The sequence below is a fragment of the Heptranchias perlo genome, chromosome 8 (genome assembly GCF_035084215.1).
Source record: "Heptranchias perlo isolate sHepPer1 chromosome 8, sHepPer1.hap1, whole genome shotgun sequence".
In the NCBI taxonomy this organism is placed as follows: Eukaryota; Metazoa; Chordata; class Chondrichthyes; order Hexanchiformes; family Hexanchidae; genus Heptranchias; species Heptranchias perlo.
Window position 1 is genome coordinate 25692349 of NC_090332.1, and position 16047 is coordinate 25708395.

The window sequence follows — 16047 nt, forward strand, 5'->3', positions numbered from 1 at the left end:
TTAGAAAAGCCTCTAGTTGAGAGTTTGCCCATGGGGGTTGGGGGTTGGGAAATAGGGTGTTGCTGCAGGAATTAAAGGTCTGCAATATCTTAAAATGCCGGGCAATATCTTAGTTTTTGCCGCAATGAAGACATTTCTTAATCTTAATCTTGCTCTAGGGTAGCGAACCCCTATTTTATGAATTCTGTTGTAGAAATGCTGCACCAGGAGGTTGGTAGAGGAGGGAGGCCTCTTTGGAACAGAGTCACACAAGGCCTTAAAGAGATCTACTTAGACCCAGCAGTTAATACTAACTCCAAAACCCCATGCACGGTATTCAATGCCAGAATAAGTTTAATAATATCAGGATAGGCAAGGTAAGAAGATTCATCCACGCCTTCCAAGAATGCACTATACTAAGCACGCCTGCCACTTACATATATCTCCCTCTCACGCTGCGTTCAAGTGTGTGAATTGCTTATTATCAACGGCCATGACGTAGTGCAGTACACCTTATTGCCCCAGCTTTCACCTGAAAATGTTTCTTCACTTATGCTTTTACATGGAATTACTTAACAAACACACTGCAAGGAATGTAATTCCTAGCTGCATTCACCCATCATCAGACCCATTATGGGCTATGTACTGATATCTGTGCTTTACTGCAGGTTGTAAGAACAAAAGGCAGTTCTGACTTTTTGCATTCTTTTTCAAGAGCGCACATAATAGTTGAGAGAACTGTGACAGGAGGCGGTTCCCCAAATTCCAGTCCTCTAACTCTCTGAGGAGGAAAGACCGAGGTCATATTTCAACTGAGGATTTGTCACGATTCTCTTTTTACTGTACCCTGCATTAATTGTCAGAAACCATACCATGCAACCCTCATTCCTTATACAGTGACGTGTGAACTCAACGCCTCAGGAAAACGTTCCTAACCTCTCTTCCTCCTCGAGATATGCCGCATCTAGAAGACACAGGCTCTTCAACCTCTGGCAGTACTCCACAGTCGCAACTCTATCATGCCAAAGCACCAATTCAGCGGCATCCACCTCAGAGCAGTTAGAGAATGAGCCAGAGGAAGTGCACTGGATGTCACTCAGAGCACAAGTAAGCTGGAGCAACTGGTAATGGCACATGAAAATGGGGAAATTGCTGATTAGAAGGTCAGGATGTGTCGCCTCTCAGCTGAAGAGCTTGGAGATCTGGAGCTCCCTACTTCTGTGTTGAAAGAAGGATGCTGGCAGTGCATCAAGTTGCGGTGTAGTCACTGGGGATCATATCAGACAGTGTGCTGCAGATGGGACTCATGTGGAAGAATCCACTAACAGAAAGCATAGTAGATTGGAGAATGGTGCAAGAACACTGCAAACTACTTTGGAGTGAGTGGCAGCTCCAGGGACATCTGCATAGCAGAGAGTTTGTAGAAGGAAATTAGTGTTGCCCAAAGAAGGGAGTTAAAAATGGTCTGAAGGGCGGGGTGAGCGCATGATGGAGTAATTATACATTGGCCTCGATGTTAATCCACTCCTCGATGGGTGGGAGAGGTTTGGGTTAAAGACTTGAATATGGGGTATATGTGCCCAACATGTCGTGCATCCACCAGCTGTCTTTTTTATGTTGTGGGATATTGGGGCGAAAAGGCGGGACACTTCATTAACATATTTAAATTGGGCTCCCACAGTGCAATTGGGAGCCTGATTTAAAATTCACTGCTGTGTGCAGCTTTACCAGGATCGGGAAACCCGGCAGTGAAAGGGAGGCAGGAGCTGCCTGCTCCACCAGGTAAATGCTTTTTCCAGCACTTCTCTTGGGCCAGGAGGAGGGGAGCCCGATTTAAATATCTTAATGAAGTGCCCTGCTTCCCCAGGCCCCTCAAGGAAACCTTCGGCCTTTCCCCTGCCAATCGCTGCCTCTCTCTTCCCCCCCGTCGCATTTGCCAACCTCCCTCCCAGCCCCGATGGCCTCTCTCTCACCCCAGCCCCGATCACCAACCTCCCATTGCCCCAGCCCCGATGGGCTCTCTCTCATCCCTGCTGCGATCGCCGACCTTCCTCCCTCTCAATTGCTGGGAAACATCCCCAAGGGTCCCCGGCTGCGGCCTTCTGCCACTAGTTTTCCCTCCCAGCTGCTGGCCAGGCTGTCAATTTGGCCAGCTGCCGGGCGGGAAACGAAACAAAAAAAAATGAATGAGGTCCTGCCGTTAAGTTCAGCAGGACCTCTGTGTCCCCGACCTTGCCGGGTTCTTTGGCCATTTTCGGCCTTCCTCGCAAATATCAAGGCCATTGACTCTGGATAGAGTAGACTCGATGAGTTGAATGACTTTTTCTTACTCTAAGCTTTATGTTCTTATATCGAAATGGCACTTTAAACAAAAATTGGCCATCATAAATTAGAGTTGAGAGGGGACCATTTTCAGAATGAAACATATACATGCACAAAAATCACATTTCAAACATTTTTAGGATAATGTTCCTTGGCAGGCATAATTATTCGGTAATGCAGCTTGTATAGGTGTCAGCCGTGGCTCAGTGGTAGCTCTCTCGCCTCGTCAGAAGGTAGTGGGTTCAAGTCCCAATCCAGAGACTTGAGCACAAAATCTAGGCTGACACCCCAGTGCAGTACTAAAGGAGTACTGCACCATCTTTCGGACGAAATGTTAAACCGAGGTACTGTTTGCCCACTCTGCTTAAATTAATTTGCAATGTCTACATCGACAGTCCATTTTAAAACCATGCCTTTCAGTAAGAATAATTATGGGAAAAAAATCCAATATTAGCTAGAACTATAAATGCCTTCTTGGGATCAACTAAGAAAGGCAAACCACGTGGGCTGCAAGAACCATAGAGCGGTATTTTAGATAAATGGAGAAAAATGGGGAAATTCTTACGGGAAAGTCCATGTATTCTGCTACATGGAGGAATATAATAAATGCCAATAGTATCACTTTTGAAGTACCATACAGGCCAACAAAGAAACCTAGCAAGAACTGACATAGCCCTAAATATCCCATATCCGCTCCATCAGCGAGACCGCCTATTTCAACCTCCGTAACATCGCCCGTCTCCGCCCCTGCTGTATCCCTCATCCATGCCTATGTTACCTCTAGACTTGACTATTCCAATGCTCTCTTGGCCGGTCTCCCATCTTTCACCCTCCATAAATTTGAGCTCATCCAAAACTCTGCTGCCTGTATCCTAACTTGCACCAAGTCCTGTTCACCCATCACCCCTGTGCTCGCTGACCTACATTGGCTCCCAGTCTGGCAACGCCTTGATTTAAAATTCTCATCCTTGTTTTAAAATCCCTCCATGGCCTCGCCCCTCCCTATCAGGAGTCAGGAAAGATTGAATAGGCTGGGGCTCTTTTCTCTAGAAAAGAGAAGGCCGAGGGGTGGCCTGATAGAGGTCTTTAAGTTAATGATAGGGTTTGGTAGGGTGGATGTAGAGAATATGTTTCCACTTGTGGGTGAGTCCAAAACTACAAATCATAAATATAAAATAGTCACTAATAAATCCAATAGGGAATTCAGGAGAAACATCTTCACCCAAAGAGTGATAAGAATGTGGAACGCGTTACCACAAGGAGTAGTTGAGGCAAATAGCATAGATGCATTTAAGGGGAAGCTAGATAAGCACATGAGGGAGAAAGGAAGAGAAGGGTATCCTGATAGGGTTAGATGAAGTAGGGAAGGAGGATGCTCGTGAGGAGCACGAACGTCGGCATAGACCAGTTGGGCCAAACAGCCTATTTCTGTGCTGTAGTTTCGATGTAACTCTATGTATCTCTGTAACCTCTTCCAGCCCTACACGCCTCCAAGATCTCTGCACTTCTCCAATTTTAATCGCTCCACCATTGGCTGCTGTGCCTTCAGCTGCGTACGCCCTAAGCTCTCGAATTTCCCTAAACCTCTCCACCTCTCTCTCCTCCTTTGAGAAGCTCCTTAAAACCTACCTCTTTCACCAAGGTTTTAGTCACCTGTCCTATTATCTCCTTATATGGCTTGGTGTCAAATTTTGCTTGATAACGCTCCTGTGAAGCACCTTGGGACATTTTCCTATGTTAAAGGAGCTATATAAATGCAAGTTGTTGTTGTAAATAGCTGATAGCTCAAAAACAACCTTGAATATAGGCCTTATAACATGAAGACAAGGAGCTAGACTCAAAGTGCAACAGAGGACAGAGGCTTATCATAAATTAAGCAGCAGATTTACCCAACATTCAACTGTATTGCAGGGATGAAAAAAGTCGAAGTGTGTGGCTATGCTGAATTCAGAAAATACTTAAAGGAAATGCAAGTACTGAGGGCACACAATTTATTTCCTAGGATTTGGGAGCATGCCTCCCCATCCAAAGAAATGTTCTTTTCAATACTTTATTAGGTACATTTTCTGTTTTTTTGGGGCCTATTATAATTCTGTATCTGAAGTCAAAAATAATTTGTCCTTGATGAATTAGATATTTTCGACATGAAAATTAAATTTGTTGTAAGGACATTCAATACAATTGCATAAGGTTCTGTTTCTTTCATTAGAAGTGTAAACCCAAATACACCATGTTAATATGTGAACAAATTGGGGGTGAAATTGGGCCATGTAGCACCTGTTTTTTTTTTTAGGTGCGAGGCGAACAACTAAGCCTCGAAAATGGGGTTCGAGATGCGCGTGCACACTTCCAATGGGAAGTGCGCAGTACGCCACCTTGATAAAAGGGTTTGCGCCCACACCTAATGCCGGTCGGCAGCATGCAGAGTAGGGAGAATATGACATGAATCAGTGTGCAACACTGATTTGAAGGCAATGCTGCTATTTTGGAACTCCACACTCCATCTTGCCTTGCATAGCTGATTATTTCTTAAGTGGCATGAAGGAACCCCCACCAGTGCTAATTAAAGGTTAGTTGCTGCATTATTTCTTCTGGCTGCTGATGCATTTATATGTGTTTTTGGAGGTTTCCTATAATTGGTTAAAGTTTCAATACTCTACAGGGAGTGGGCTGGCTGACTGACAGGGAACAGCAAGTGCACTGACGGAGTGGCAGAGTGGAAGCAAGAATGTTGTCATCCTGTGATAGGACAGTAGGTTCGTGTTCCATGGAGCCACTGCCACTTGCTGCCTCCTGTTATGTGCCACCTTTGCCTGGAAGAAAGAGGGAAGTTTGTCAGTGAGTGTCCTGCAAGATGTTCGGGTGAAGAGGCTTTCACGGTTAAATAGCTACCAGTGTGTGTGAAGTGTGAGTTGTGGGTGTGAGGCTTGCAACAGTGCTAAGTGTGTGAGGGTGAGATAAAGCATATGAATTGAACGGTTGAGTACTTATTGAAAGAGATTGTTGGTATGTGGATGATGGATGTATAGTGAATTGAGCAGTGGATGAGGCTAGTGGTGCAGTTGGTATAATATGCCACTTGAAGCTTGAACTCATACACCTTGACAACTCGTGTTAAATCACTGAACTTCTTCCTGCACTGCATCCATATTCTTGGAGCTATGCTCCTGGCATTTATCTCCTCCACTATTCCTCCCACTGCTTCTTGAGCATATGTCTGGAGGGCTTCCTGCCCCCCACTGCGGATACAGGATGCCCTTCCTTCTCTCCACCTCTTGCACCAAGGCATCCAGAGCATCATCAGAGAACCTTGGTGCACACTCTGTCCCAGCTGCAGCCATTCTTCAAAGTATCACAGCATAGATTCAGTTTTGAAATGACTCCCACCAATTTTTGCAGCCACAATGCACCTCCCCTTTAAGAAGCACGAGCAACTCGCGATATCGGGGCCCCCTGCTGATGCATGCAGCCAATCAACAGCGCAGGTAGCGCTGGCTGCACGCAGCAAGCATTTAACACAGCAGGCAGCACGAATGTAACATACTGCCAGCATCGCAACGAAGGGACAGGGGTTAACTGTGTACCACGATACCTACGCCCGTTTTCAGGGGTTATCCAATCAATCCCCAATGTTATATAGCATGCATCTACCATAATCCCAACTAGCAGTACTTTCAGTGAGGCGAAACTATATCACTATCACCATCTATGAAAGGCCAAAGGCAGGCATGGAATTACCTGGATTGAGGGTACGCTGATTTTACTGTTACAAGTGTTTTATTTTCAATAGTTTTTTTTTTATTCGTTCATGGCATGTGCGCGTCGCTGTCAAGGCCACCATTTATTGCCCATCCCAAACTGCCCTTGAGAAGGTGGTGGTGAGCGCCATCTTGAACCGCTGCAGTCCGTGTGGTGAAGATTCTCCCACAGTGCTGTTAGGTAGGGAGTTCCAGGATTTTGACCCAGCGACGATGAAGGAATGGCGATATATTTCGAAGTCAGGATGGTGTGTGACTTGGAGGGGAAAAGTGCAGGTGGAATTGTTCCCATGTGCATCCTGTGGATGGTACACACTGCAGCCACGGTGCGCCGGTGGTGAAGGAAGTGAATGTTTAGGGTGGTGGATGGGGTGCCAATCAAGCAGGCTGCTTTGTCCTGGATGGTGTCGAGCTTCTTGAGCATTGTTGGAGCTGCACTCATCCAGGCAAGTGGAGAGTATTCTATTACACTCCTGACTTGTGCCTTGTAGATGGTGGAAAGGCTTTGGGAAGTCAGGAGGTGAATCATTCGCCGCAGAATACCCAGCCTCTGACCTGCTCTCGTAGCCACAGTATTTATGTGGCTGGTCCAGGTAAGTTTCTGTTCAATGGTGACCCCCAGGATGTTGATGGTTGGGGATTCGGTGATGGTAATGTCATTGAATGTCAAGAGGAGGCGGTTAGACTCTCTCTTGTTGGAGATGGTCACTGCCTGACACTTGTCTGGCGCGAATGTTACTTGCCACCTATCAGCCCAAGCCTGGATGTTGTCCAGGTCTTGCTGCATGCGGGCACGGACTGCTTCGTTACCTGAGGGGTTGCAAATGGAACTGAACACTGTGCAATCATCAGCGAACATCCCCATTTCTGACCTTATGATGGAGGGAAGGTCATTGATGAAGCAGCTGAAGATGGTTGGGCCTAGGACACTCCCCTGAAGAACTCCTGCAGCAATGTCCTGGGGCTGAGATGATTGGCCTCCAACAATCACTACCATCTTCCTTTGTGCTAGGTATGACTCCAGCCACTGGAGAGTTTTCCCCCTGATTCCCATTGACTTGAATAGTCTCAGAAGGGATAAGGATGAGTAAGTGTCAAAATAAAACCATAAAATCTCAAGTTCTCATGAAACTGTCTTTTATTCATTTAGATGCTGATTAATCTGTCGTGCATTGCAAATATGTTCTGTTTCTAAAATTATAAAATACAAGGCTAGAAATTACCGTTGCTGATAATAGTAGACAATTGCTTAATGCATTTGAATGACGTTCCTGTGACTGCTATTTTGATAGAGGCATTAATTTATAATATAAACAGGTTTATTTCTAGCATATGTTGCTGTTTTGATCCTATTATTTTCTTGTACTGAAAATAAAAATTATTACATACTCCAATCATTATTAATAAAAAAAACTATGAAGTACATAAAAACATGGTTTGCAAGAACGAGCACAGGAAGCAGAATTTTGTGCTCTCAGGTGGATATGACTGATTGCCTCCAGTCTGGGGTTTGCAATCTATTATAATTATTGATTATTAACATCACTCTAATATGGATGATGTGGGCCCTTTCATGGTTACTGTAAGGTAACAAAGAAACCTCCACTTTTAGGGTGTAAATAAACTGAAAACAGCCTTCAGAAGTTTAGAACATAATTGGGTGCTACAATTGACCCACAAACAAGCTAAAAGTCCATATCATCCATCACAGTATTACACTGTAGTAAAATCTAAATATTGGAATCTTAGTATAACTTTTTAAATTAAGCAAAATTCATCACCACTATAACACCACTCCCTATTTTCATTCTAAACCCTGGCAAAGCCAGTTAATGCATTCACATGAAGAAATATCTTCTTATCTCTAAAAACAAAAAGCTGCTGCAACTAATCTTGAAGAAAATAAACCTTCACCGTTGCAGATAAATACCAAATAAAGACTCTCAGAAGCCATCAGCTCAACTTAAAACTTTAATGCCTCAAGTTCATGTGTGACTAATAGTGGGAGGACACATTTGATTAATTGGTTCCGGCAGCTTCCAGTCCGGGCCTTCAACCAACTTAATTGTTTGACAGGTTCCAGATCTGTCGTAGAACTTATCTGATTAGTTCTAGCAGCCCCCAGACCCATTTTCCAACTGATCTAATTGCTTGATAATGAAAAACCACCATTACTAGTGATAAAAGCAGATAAATGGGTTAAAACACTGACAGTTGGCATGTATATTGTGTTAAGAAGCTAAGAAGATTTAAGTTCTCAACAAATCCTATGAAGCTGCTACAACTAAACATTAGACATGCTCCAACAAGAATGTGGTAAGTACAATCCAGGGGCTAGCCAACAGTGTTCACCACTTTGTCTAATTTCTGAGTTGAATATGGTTGGTCAGTTCAAGCCAAGCAGACAATACATTTAAGATTATAAAAGTCGTTTCTGAGCTTCACTGCAAAAATAACCCTACTTATTTCAGTAGGACTGGAATCTGTTTCATGGTTTTACCTTGGTAACTGTGAACATCACCTGCTATGCAATAAAGGAGGAACATGGGTATGGAGAAACCCATGGCCCAAAATATTCTGCACTATAACCTATTAGCAAGTGCAGAAACACTCCTGGTTCCAAAATATTTAATCAAATAAACTCATGTTTTTTTCTGCCTATTTGAAAATATATTTTTGAAATAAAAATCTTCAGGATTTAATTCTTCATTGTTAGGGTAGCATGTCACAGAAACCCTTCTGACAATGCCATCTAGTGTTAATGTATTACTGCTGAACACAACTTTATAATTGGCTATTAAGAAAGTCAGTCTGTAGGAAAATGTACCACGAAAATTGGTTGCATATATATATATATATATATATATATATATATAAATACATTTGCTAAAGATTTAACAAGCGTTGCATTTTTACCTTTTCATTTATTTATATGTTCCCTCTCATGTTGGCTTCCTTCCGTAATAACACTTCATTTGGCACTGCAAGATGATTGGGTTTGCTGATGCTACCACATTCGCAATCACAGACATTTTGCGATAAGTTGAGGCAAGGCTGATCCTGCCAATTTTACTTTCTCCCTGAGAAGTAGTGCTTTTTTACATAATTATCCACCTGGCAAGACCTAGTCAAATGCCCAATTGACAATTTTGAATGTCAGTCAAGGCTACGATTTGCACCTTAAGTTCTTCTGGTTAGAAATAAGTTTACCAGAGCTAAATCAGTCCGGTTCACCAATAAGGCCTGGGAAGAACAGAAATATAATTGGGAACTTTTCATCACTTTTGCTAGTGATTGCAGCATAGTGTTTTAAATGCAGTTACATTATAATGATTGGAACAAAGATAAAACAGAACCAATTACCTGGAGAATACCGCATCACTGACAGCTGTTCATTTCCATCAGTGTGTATTGAAACTAGGTCTTTTGTCTCAGCATCTAGAACAAACCACCTGTCACACAAGAAATATTAATAAATAAATCAAATTCATTACTATTTAAGCGATTATCTTACTACATTGTAGTATGCATCAATAAATATTATATTTACTTGGAAACATTTATTCAGTACGATGGTCATCCAAAATGTTCAACCAGATACATAAACCCCAATTAACATTTTCCCACACTTAGCTGTGCTATGTTAGAATTCTATTTGCATTACATAGGCCTTGCCTGAAAGTGAAGAGAGATGCCTACCTCATGCTTTTAACTGTGAATAAAGTTTGATTTACAAGTACAGAATGCACTACTTGAGTGCCAGCCAAAAAGTGTTATAATGAGGTGTGTGCTTTAAACGATTCCTTGGAATGGGCCAGCTGTGTGAAGGCATATTTTTGCCAATCACTACTTTCCCATTGATTGTAGTGCAAAGGTCTGCATCAGTGTAACAGATTTCAATGTTTTTCTTGGCTATGATTGTGAAACTCTCAACCTTTATTTAAATGATAGAGAGGAAACAATAAAAGCAGTGTTTGAAAAATTGGATGCTTGGAAACATTTCCCAATAGTTCACCAGATATTAATTTCTGAATTTTCCCTGCCACTTGCAACCTTTGAAATAAAACACTGGGATTAAAATCATGGGTGAGGAATATAAAAAGTGGAATGCCATAAGTTAAAAGACATTTTAAAAAAAGTCAAACTAAAATGTTTTCTTTTAATTCAAGCCATCTCCAAAGGTGCAGTTACACTGATAATATTTACCAAAGGTGCAAATGTTTCTGCTTAGCCATGTAAAACTAACAGTACAACTCCAACCTGACAGGAGGGAAGCCATGTGAGACATCCACGAGGAAGCATCTTGCACAGCTTGGGTTTGATATTGCATGGAGTATAACTCTAATGTGGTGTCAAACCAGATTTTAAAATAACCAGGGGATCCCCTGGATTCCATAGGTACTTCATAAACTTACACAATAATTGTTTTAAATGCCTTGAGAAAGTAGGTGCTCTCACTCTCAAACCATTTAAAATATTAGTCATAAGTGTATCTCTGCACATGCACACAAAGCATACTTGTTCACTCCTCTCTCCTAACCATGAGAATTCAAATGAGAGCCAGGTAACATAAAGTACTGCGTAACTGGAAATGGTTCTGTAGCTATCCGTCTCAGACGGGTAACTATAACACAAACACACCCTAAAAGTGATAGCATTATAATGGGACTGGAAAGTAGTACAATTTTGCAAGCGATCATCCATTCGACGATTCTTCAGCCTGGAAGTATGGATTGGCAGAGCATACTGGTTTTAAACTGTGTACGTACATTGGAGCCTTTTTAAGGACAAGCCTGAAATTACTGATGAAAAACACAACAAAGCTTTCTGTCACTCAGAAACTTTGGTGCGCAATGACCCTTCAATTGTTCTGTCCCAATCCTTTTCACCTGCACTCTTGTAGGAAATCTTTTGAAATTTTATCAAAATAGCCAAAATATAGCATTAAAAAGTGAATGAGACCACAAATATCACAAACAATGTCATAATATTATGACAATATCATAAGCAATGTCTGGCAAAACATTAGTTACATTAGGAATGCCATTCTGCAGGTTTACTTTAGAAGGATGAGGCATCAGAAAGATGAGGCACAATATATTCTAAACAGATGACAGTCTAGACCAATAGATCTTCATATTACAAACATTCCAGACCAAAATAGGTTTAAATATCTGTGAACTATTTTCCCTATTGTATCCTGAATAAGATGCAGCAGTAGATCACAGCGCATGCTGTATGACACACTCTAGGCGGGGGTGAAACCATTAACATTTATATATAGTCTTGTCCGTAGATTTCAACACATCATTGTAAGGCACATGTTCCAAATGATAAACTCTTCCTTTTCAATGCTAACTACTGAGATACCTCAACATTAATGCTTTGTTTTTGGCCAAGATTCAATACTTCAACAGATTTCATCCATCTCTAAATTTTCAAGACCAATATAATAACCAGGGAGTTCTTTTAGCCTGCACTGAAATAACAACTACTGAAATTCAGGAAATGACCAGCTTTGATTCAGTTTTTGTACCCTACCCAGACCACAAACTGAATCATTCATGATGTGGAGATGCCGGTGATGGACTGGGGTGGACAAATGTAAGGAATCTTACAACACCAGGTTATAGTCCAACAAATTTATTTTAAAATCACAAGCTTTCGGAGATTATCCCCTTCGTCAGGTGAATGAGTGAAAGGTTCTCAAATCGCATATCTTATATTAGGCTGGGACACCATCACACCAATCAAAAGGTGTCGTTGGTGTTCAGACAGATTAGCCACGGAGAACAGTACGTCCCAGTACACTGAATATACATTGTGTCAAATTACACAGACAGAGAGAAAGAGACCCAAATGGCAGAGAGAGAGAGACGGGCACCTCAGCACCTCACTCTACCGCAAGCCCACGGACAACCTCACGATGCTCCACTTTTCCAGCTTCCAACCCAACCACGTCAAAGAGGCCATCCCCTATGGACAGGCCCTACGAATACAAGGATCTGCTCAGATGAGGAGGAACGCGATGGACACCTACAGATGCTGAAAGACGCCCTCGTAAGAACGGGATATGATGCTCGACTTGTCGATCGACAGTTCCGACGGGCCACAGCGAAGAATCACATAGACCTCCTCAGAAGACAAACACGGGACGCAACCAAAAGAGTACCCTTCGTCGTCCAGTACTTCCCTGGAGCGGAGAAACTACACCATGTTCTCCACAGCCTTCAACATGTCATCGATGACGACGAACACCTCGCTAAGGCCAACCCCACGCCTCCACTACTCGCCTTTAAACAGCCACCCAACCTCAAACAGACCATCGTTCGCAGCAAATTACCCAGCTTTCAAGAGAACAGCGTCCACGACACCACACAACCCTGCCACGGCAACCTCTGCAAGACATGCCAGATCATCGACACGGATACCACCATCACACGAGAGGACACCACCCACCAGGTACATGGTTCATACTCCTGTGACTCGGCCAACGTTGTCTACCGCATACGTTGCAGGAAAGGATGCCCCGGAGCATGGTACATTGGCGAGACCATGCAGACACTGCGACAACGGATGAACGGACACCGCGCAACAATCGCCAGACAGGAGGATTCCCTCCCAGTCGGGGAACACTTTAGCAGTCAAGGACATTCAGCCACCGATGTTCGGATAAGCGTTCTCCAAGGCGGCCTTCGAGACACACGACAACGCAAAATCGTCGAGCAGAAATTGATAGCCAAGTTCCGCACCCATGAGGACGGCCTCAACCGGGATCTTGGGTTCATGTCACGCTACACATAACCCCACCAGCAAGGGGAAAAAAAAGTTATCTGTTTTTAATATTTTCTCTCTCTCTGCCATTTGGGTCTCTTTCTCTCTGTCTGTGTAATTTGACACATGTATATTCAGTGTACTGGGACGTACTGTTCTCCGTGGCTAATCTGTCTGAACACCAACGACACCTTTTGATTGGTGTGATGGTGTCCCAGCCTAATATAAGATATGCGATTTGAGAACCTTTCACTCATTCACCTGATGAAGGGGATAATCTCCGAAAGCTTGTGATTTTAAAATAAATTTGTTGGACTATAACCTGGTGTTGTAAGATTCCTTATATTTGAATCATTCATCGTTATGCAGATACTCTTTAATCTGTACTGTCAGAATCACAAATGCCAAACCACATAAAATCCATGTAGCTACACTACCCTGCACTTCAAGTTCTGTTTGGCTTCCTGACTGAGACTAAAAACTAGTCATGGTTTCCCACATGTCACAATTTATTACACAAAAAATGGTCAAAACTGGTTTTCTCTGTGAAAATATTTACTCTTCCTTCCTATTCCTGTTGATGGGTTTAAAATAAGTAAATAATCTGAGTATAGATGATAGCTTTCCTATCAGTGAGTTGATGAAAGCTTTCAAAAGCTCAAGGGTGTGATCTTAAACCCCAAGAACGGGTGGGTTGGGGGGCGGGTGAGTGTTGAAAATAGTTGTTTCACTGGGTCGCAACCGCAAAATTTTCAGACTTTGCATTCCCAGTGGGAATGTTAAACCCAGAAATAAAGCCGGTTTGCGGTCGCGATCCAAAAAACAACTATTTTCAACTCCCACCCGCCCCCAACCCACCCGTTCTTGGGGTTTAAAATCACACCCCAACTTATTAAAAGGTGCTTTTATTTTTTTAAGCTGTAAAATTTTACGAGGGTACTGGTTTTTACACTTTAATCTTGAATCCAGTCAATTTTGGTTTTATTCTTGCTGCCTGTAGATCAAGCTGGAACAACAGATGGAATAGTGAGCCTACCACTCATAACTGTACCATGAGTAGCCAGCCTGGGAAATGGGTCAGGCTACAGATTGGCAGCAATGCACAACTACAGTCTGATTAACCTATCCACATAAAAGAAAATTGTCTGGGAGAGTAGTAAGGGTACTCCAGTTGAAACAATAACTTTACCATTCTGCTGTTAAATTGCTGCAGATCATAAACAGGACAGTTTTGCCAAAAGAAGCTGGAAGTGCCTTGATTACAATCCTATACAATTTGTTTCAGTAACAGTACAGGGAGTCCTCATTCCAGCTAATTAACCACGGTTACTAAGTTCAACTTTTGCCATTATGATAACAAATTCATTCATTTTTATAATTTTTTCAATATTGACCATACCATTCATATTTATGCAGCTAATTTTCAATTACAAATTTTACTGGCTCAGTAAAAACAGTGGAGTTTGTTTACTCCCATTCTGGAATTTGGAACAAAATGAGTATGAGTCAGGCAAGTAATTTAAGCTCTTCAAGTACATAAGTCATTCTGAGAAGCCATCACATCGTTGATCCTCCCACTTCTTAATGTTCTCCATGTAAATTATGTTGCTGTGAGGAATGACAAAAAATATCAGGAGGGTGAATTAGGCCTCTAGACTGCAGTTGTGCACCTCCTACCAGCTAGCCCATTGGCAGCATGAATGGAGGCTTGGGAGTATGGCAGCAACCTCTTTAACTGCAAAGAAGCGTAACACACCATCCCCAAGAAACACACGCACAACTGCAACCATCAGTTAGAGACCTAAGGTATTCAAGAGATATGATCAGATTTACCTGCCCGAATGTGTTCCTATAGCAACCACTACACCGCTGGGATGGAATTCAGCACAATGACCTGGTTCCTAAAGAGAGACAAAAGAAAATGTCACTGTATTTTATTTGAAAATATTTTAATATATTCTCTCAATTTTCAAAATATCCTAGCTATACTATCTGGACTCTGCACTGGATATGCCAGAGCTGCTGTCAAATTTTAAAACTAGGAAAGCTTGTGCTTTCAATCACACAGGCTATGACACCAAATTTCAAAATGTAAACATTTTTAAAATTAACTTTTACTGGCAGCACAAGACTGCTGGCAACGATATGTTGCGCAGGTCTCCAGGATCTACCACGGCTAATTCCACACCCTCTCTAGGCAGATGTAAGGAATCCATCAAAATTATGTGAATCACCCCGATGCCAGAAAACCAGTCGGGGTCAGGGGTACATTGTTGTGGCGGGCAGAAGTCTCACCACATTGAAGGTGCATCCTGATTCCACAACCTAGGCTACAGTTTGTAGCTCACTGACTATTAAAAGCAACTAGGAGTTCTACTGGGAGAAAGCTCATCATGTTTGCTTCTCTTGTCTTCCTTGCCCCTCCTCCCAAAGATCCAGAGTCAATAGCTGAAGGGTGTGCAAAACTGGTGTCAGTTGATGCATTGCTTTTTCTTTCACAGCAGGGCAGAAGCTACATACTTTGTTTCAAGTGGTTCACTTCCTGACATTTCAAAGCTTATCCACCATTTACAATGCTCAAGTCAGGAGTATGGTGGAATACTCACCACTTACTTGGATGGGTGCAGCTGCAACATCAATCAAGAAACTTGATATCATCCAGGAGAAAGCATCCCTTCCACTGAACTCAATATCCATGCCTCCACCACTTGTGCTACAGTATGTACTATGGCAATTCACCAAGCTTACCTCAACAGCACTTTCCAGCCTCTACCACCGAGAAGGACAAGAGCAGCACAAGAGGCTAGAAGCTAGATAAGATTTGGTGCTCATAAACAGACAGCAGGTTGGTGGAGGGAGTCAAAACACAAATGTTCCTCTGCTGCGACTGCAAGTACTGAGTGATGGTTTTCATTAGTATTTTCATCAGGTTTTATGATGAAATAACTTATGCTAGCTTGTAATAATTATTTGACTATGCTATTGCTTTAGAGAGGCTGTCCATTAGATACAAAATACGCAAATTTTTTGAAATCTGAAATTTAAAAAAAAATGAAAAAGCTAGAAATGCACAGTAGGCCAGGCATATTTTTTGAATGAGAAACATAGGTTAATATTTTGTGTGGGATCTTCCACCAGATTTGATAGAGTCTCTCCTCCCCAAAATCATTAGAATGTCATTTTCTTTCAGGTGGCAGTAATTTCAGAACTAGTG

The 16047-nt window shown here is 42.4% G+C and overlaps 1 protein-coding gene across 11 annotated transcripts in view; it reads right to left on the bottom strand.

Moving 5' to 3' along the window:
* The window catches only part of LOC137324491 (echinoderm microtubule-associated protein-like 4), a 350494-nt gene that overhangs the window by 29389 nt on the left and 305058 nt on the right, over positions 1-16047 (bottom strand). For all 11 annotated transcript variants that reach the window (XM_067988817.1, XM_067988815.1, XM_067988814.1 and 8 more), the window contains 2 exons: positions 14667-14734; positions 9423-9511 (listed from right to left, as the gene is read on the bottom strand). In XM_067988817.1, coding sequence (XP_067844918.1) covers positions 9423-9511; positions 14667-14734 — 157 coding nt within the window. The remainder of the gene's footprint in view (positions 1-9422; positions 9512-14666; positions 14735-16047) is intronic.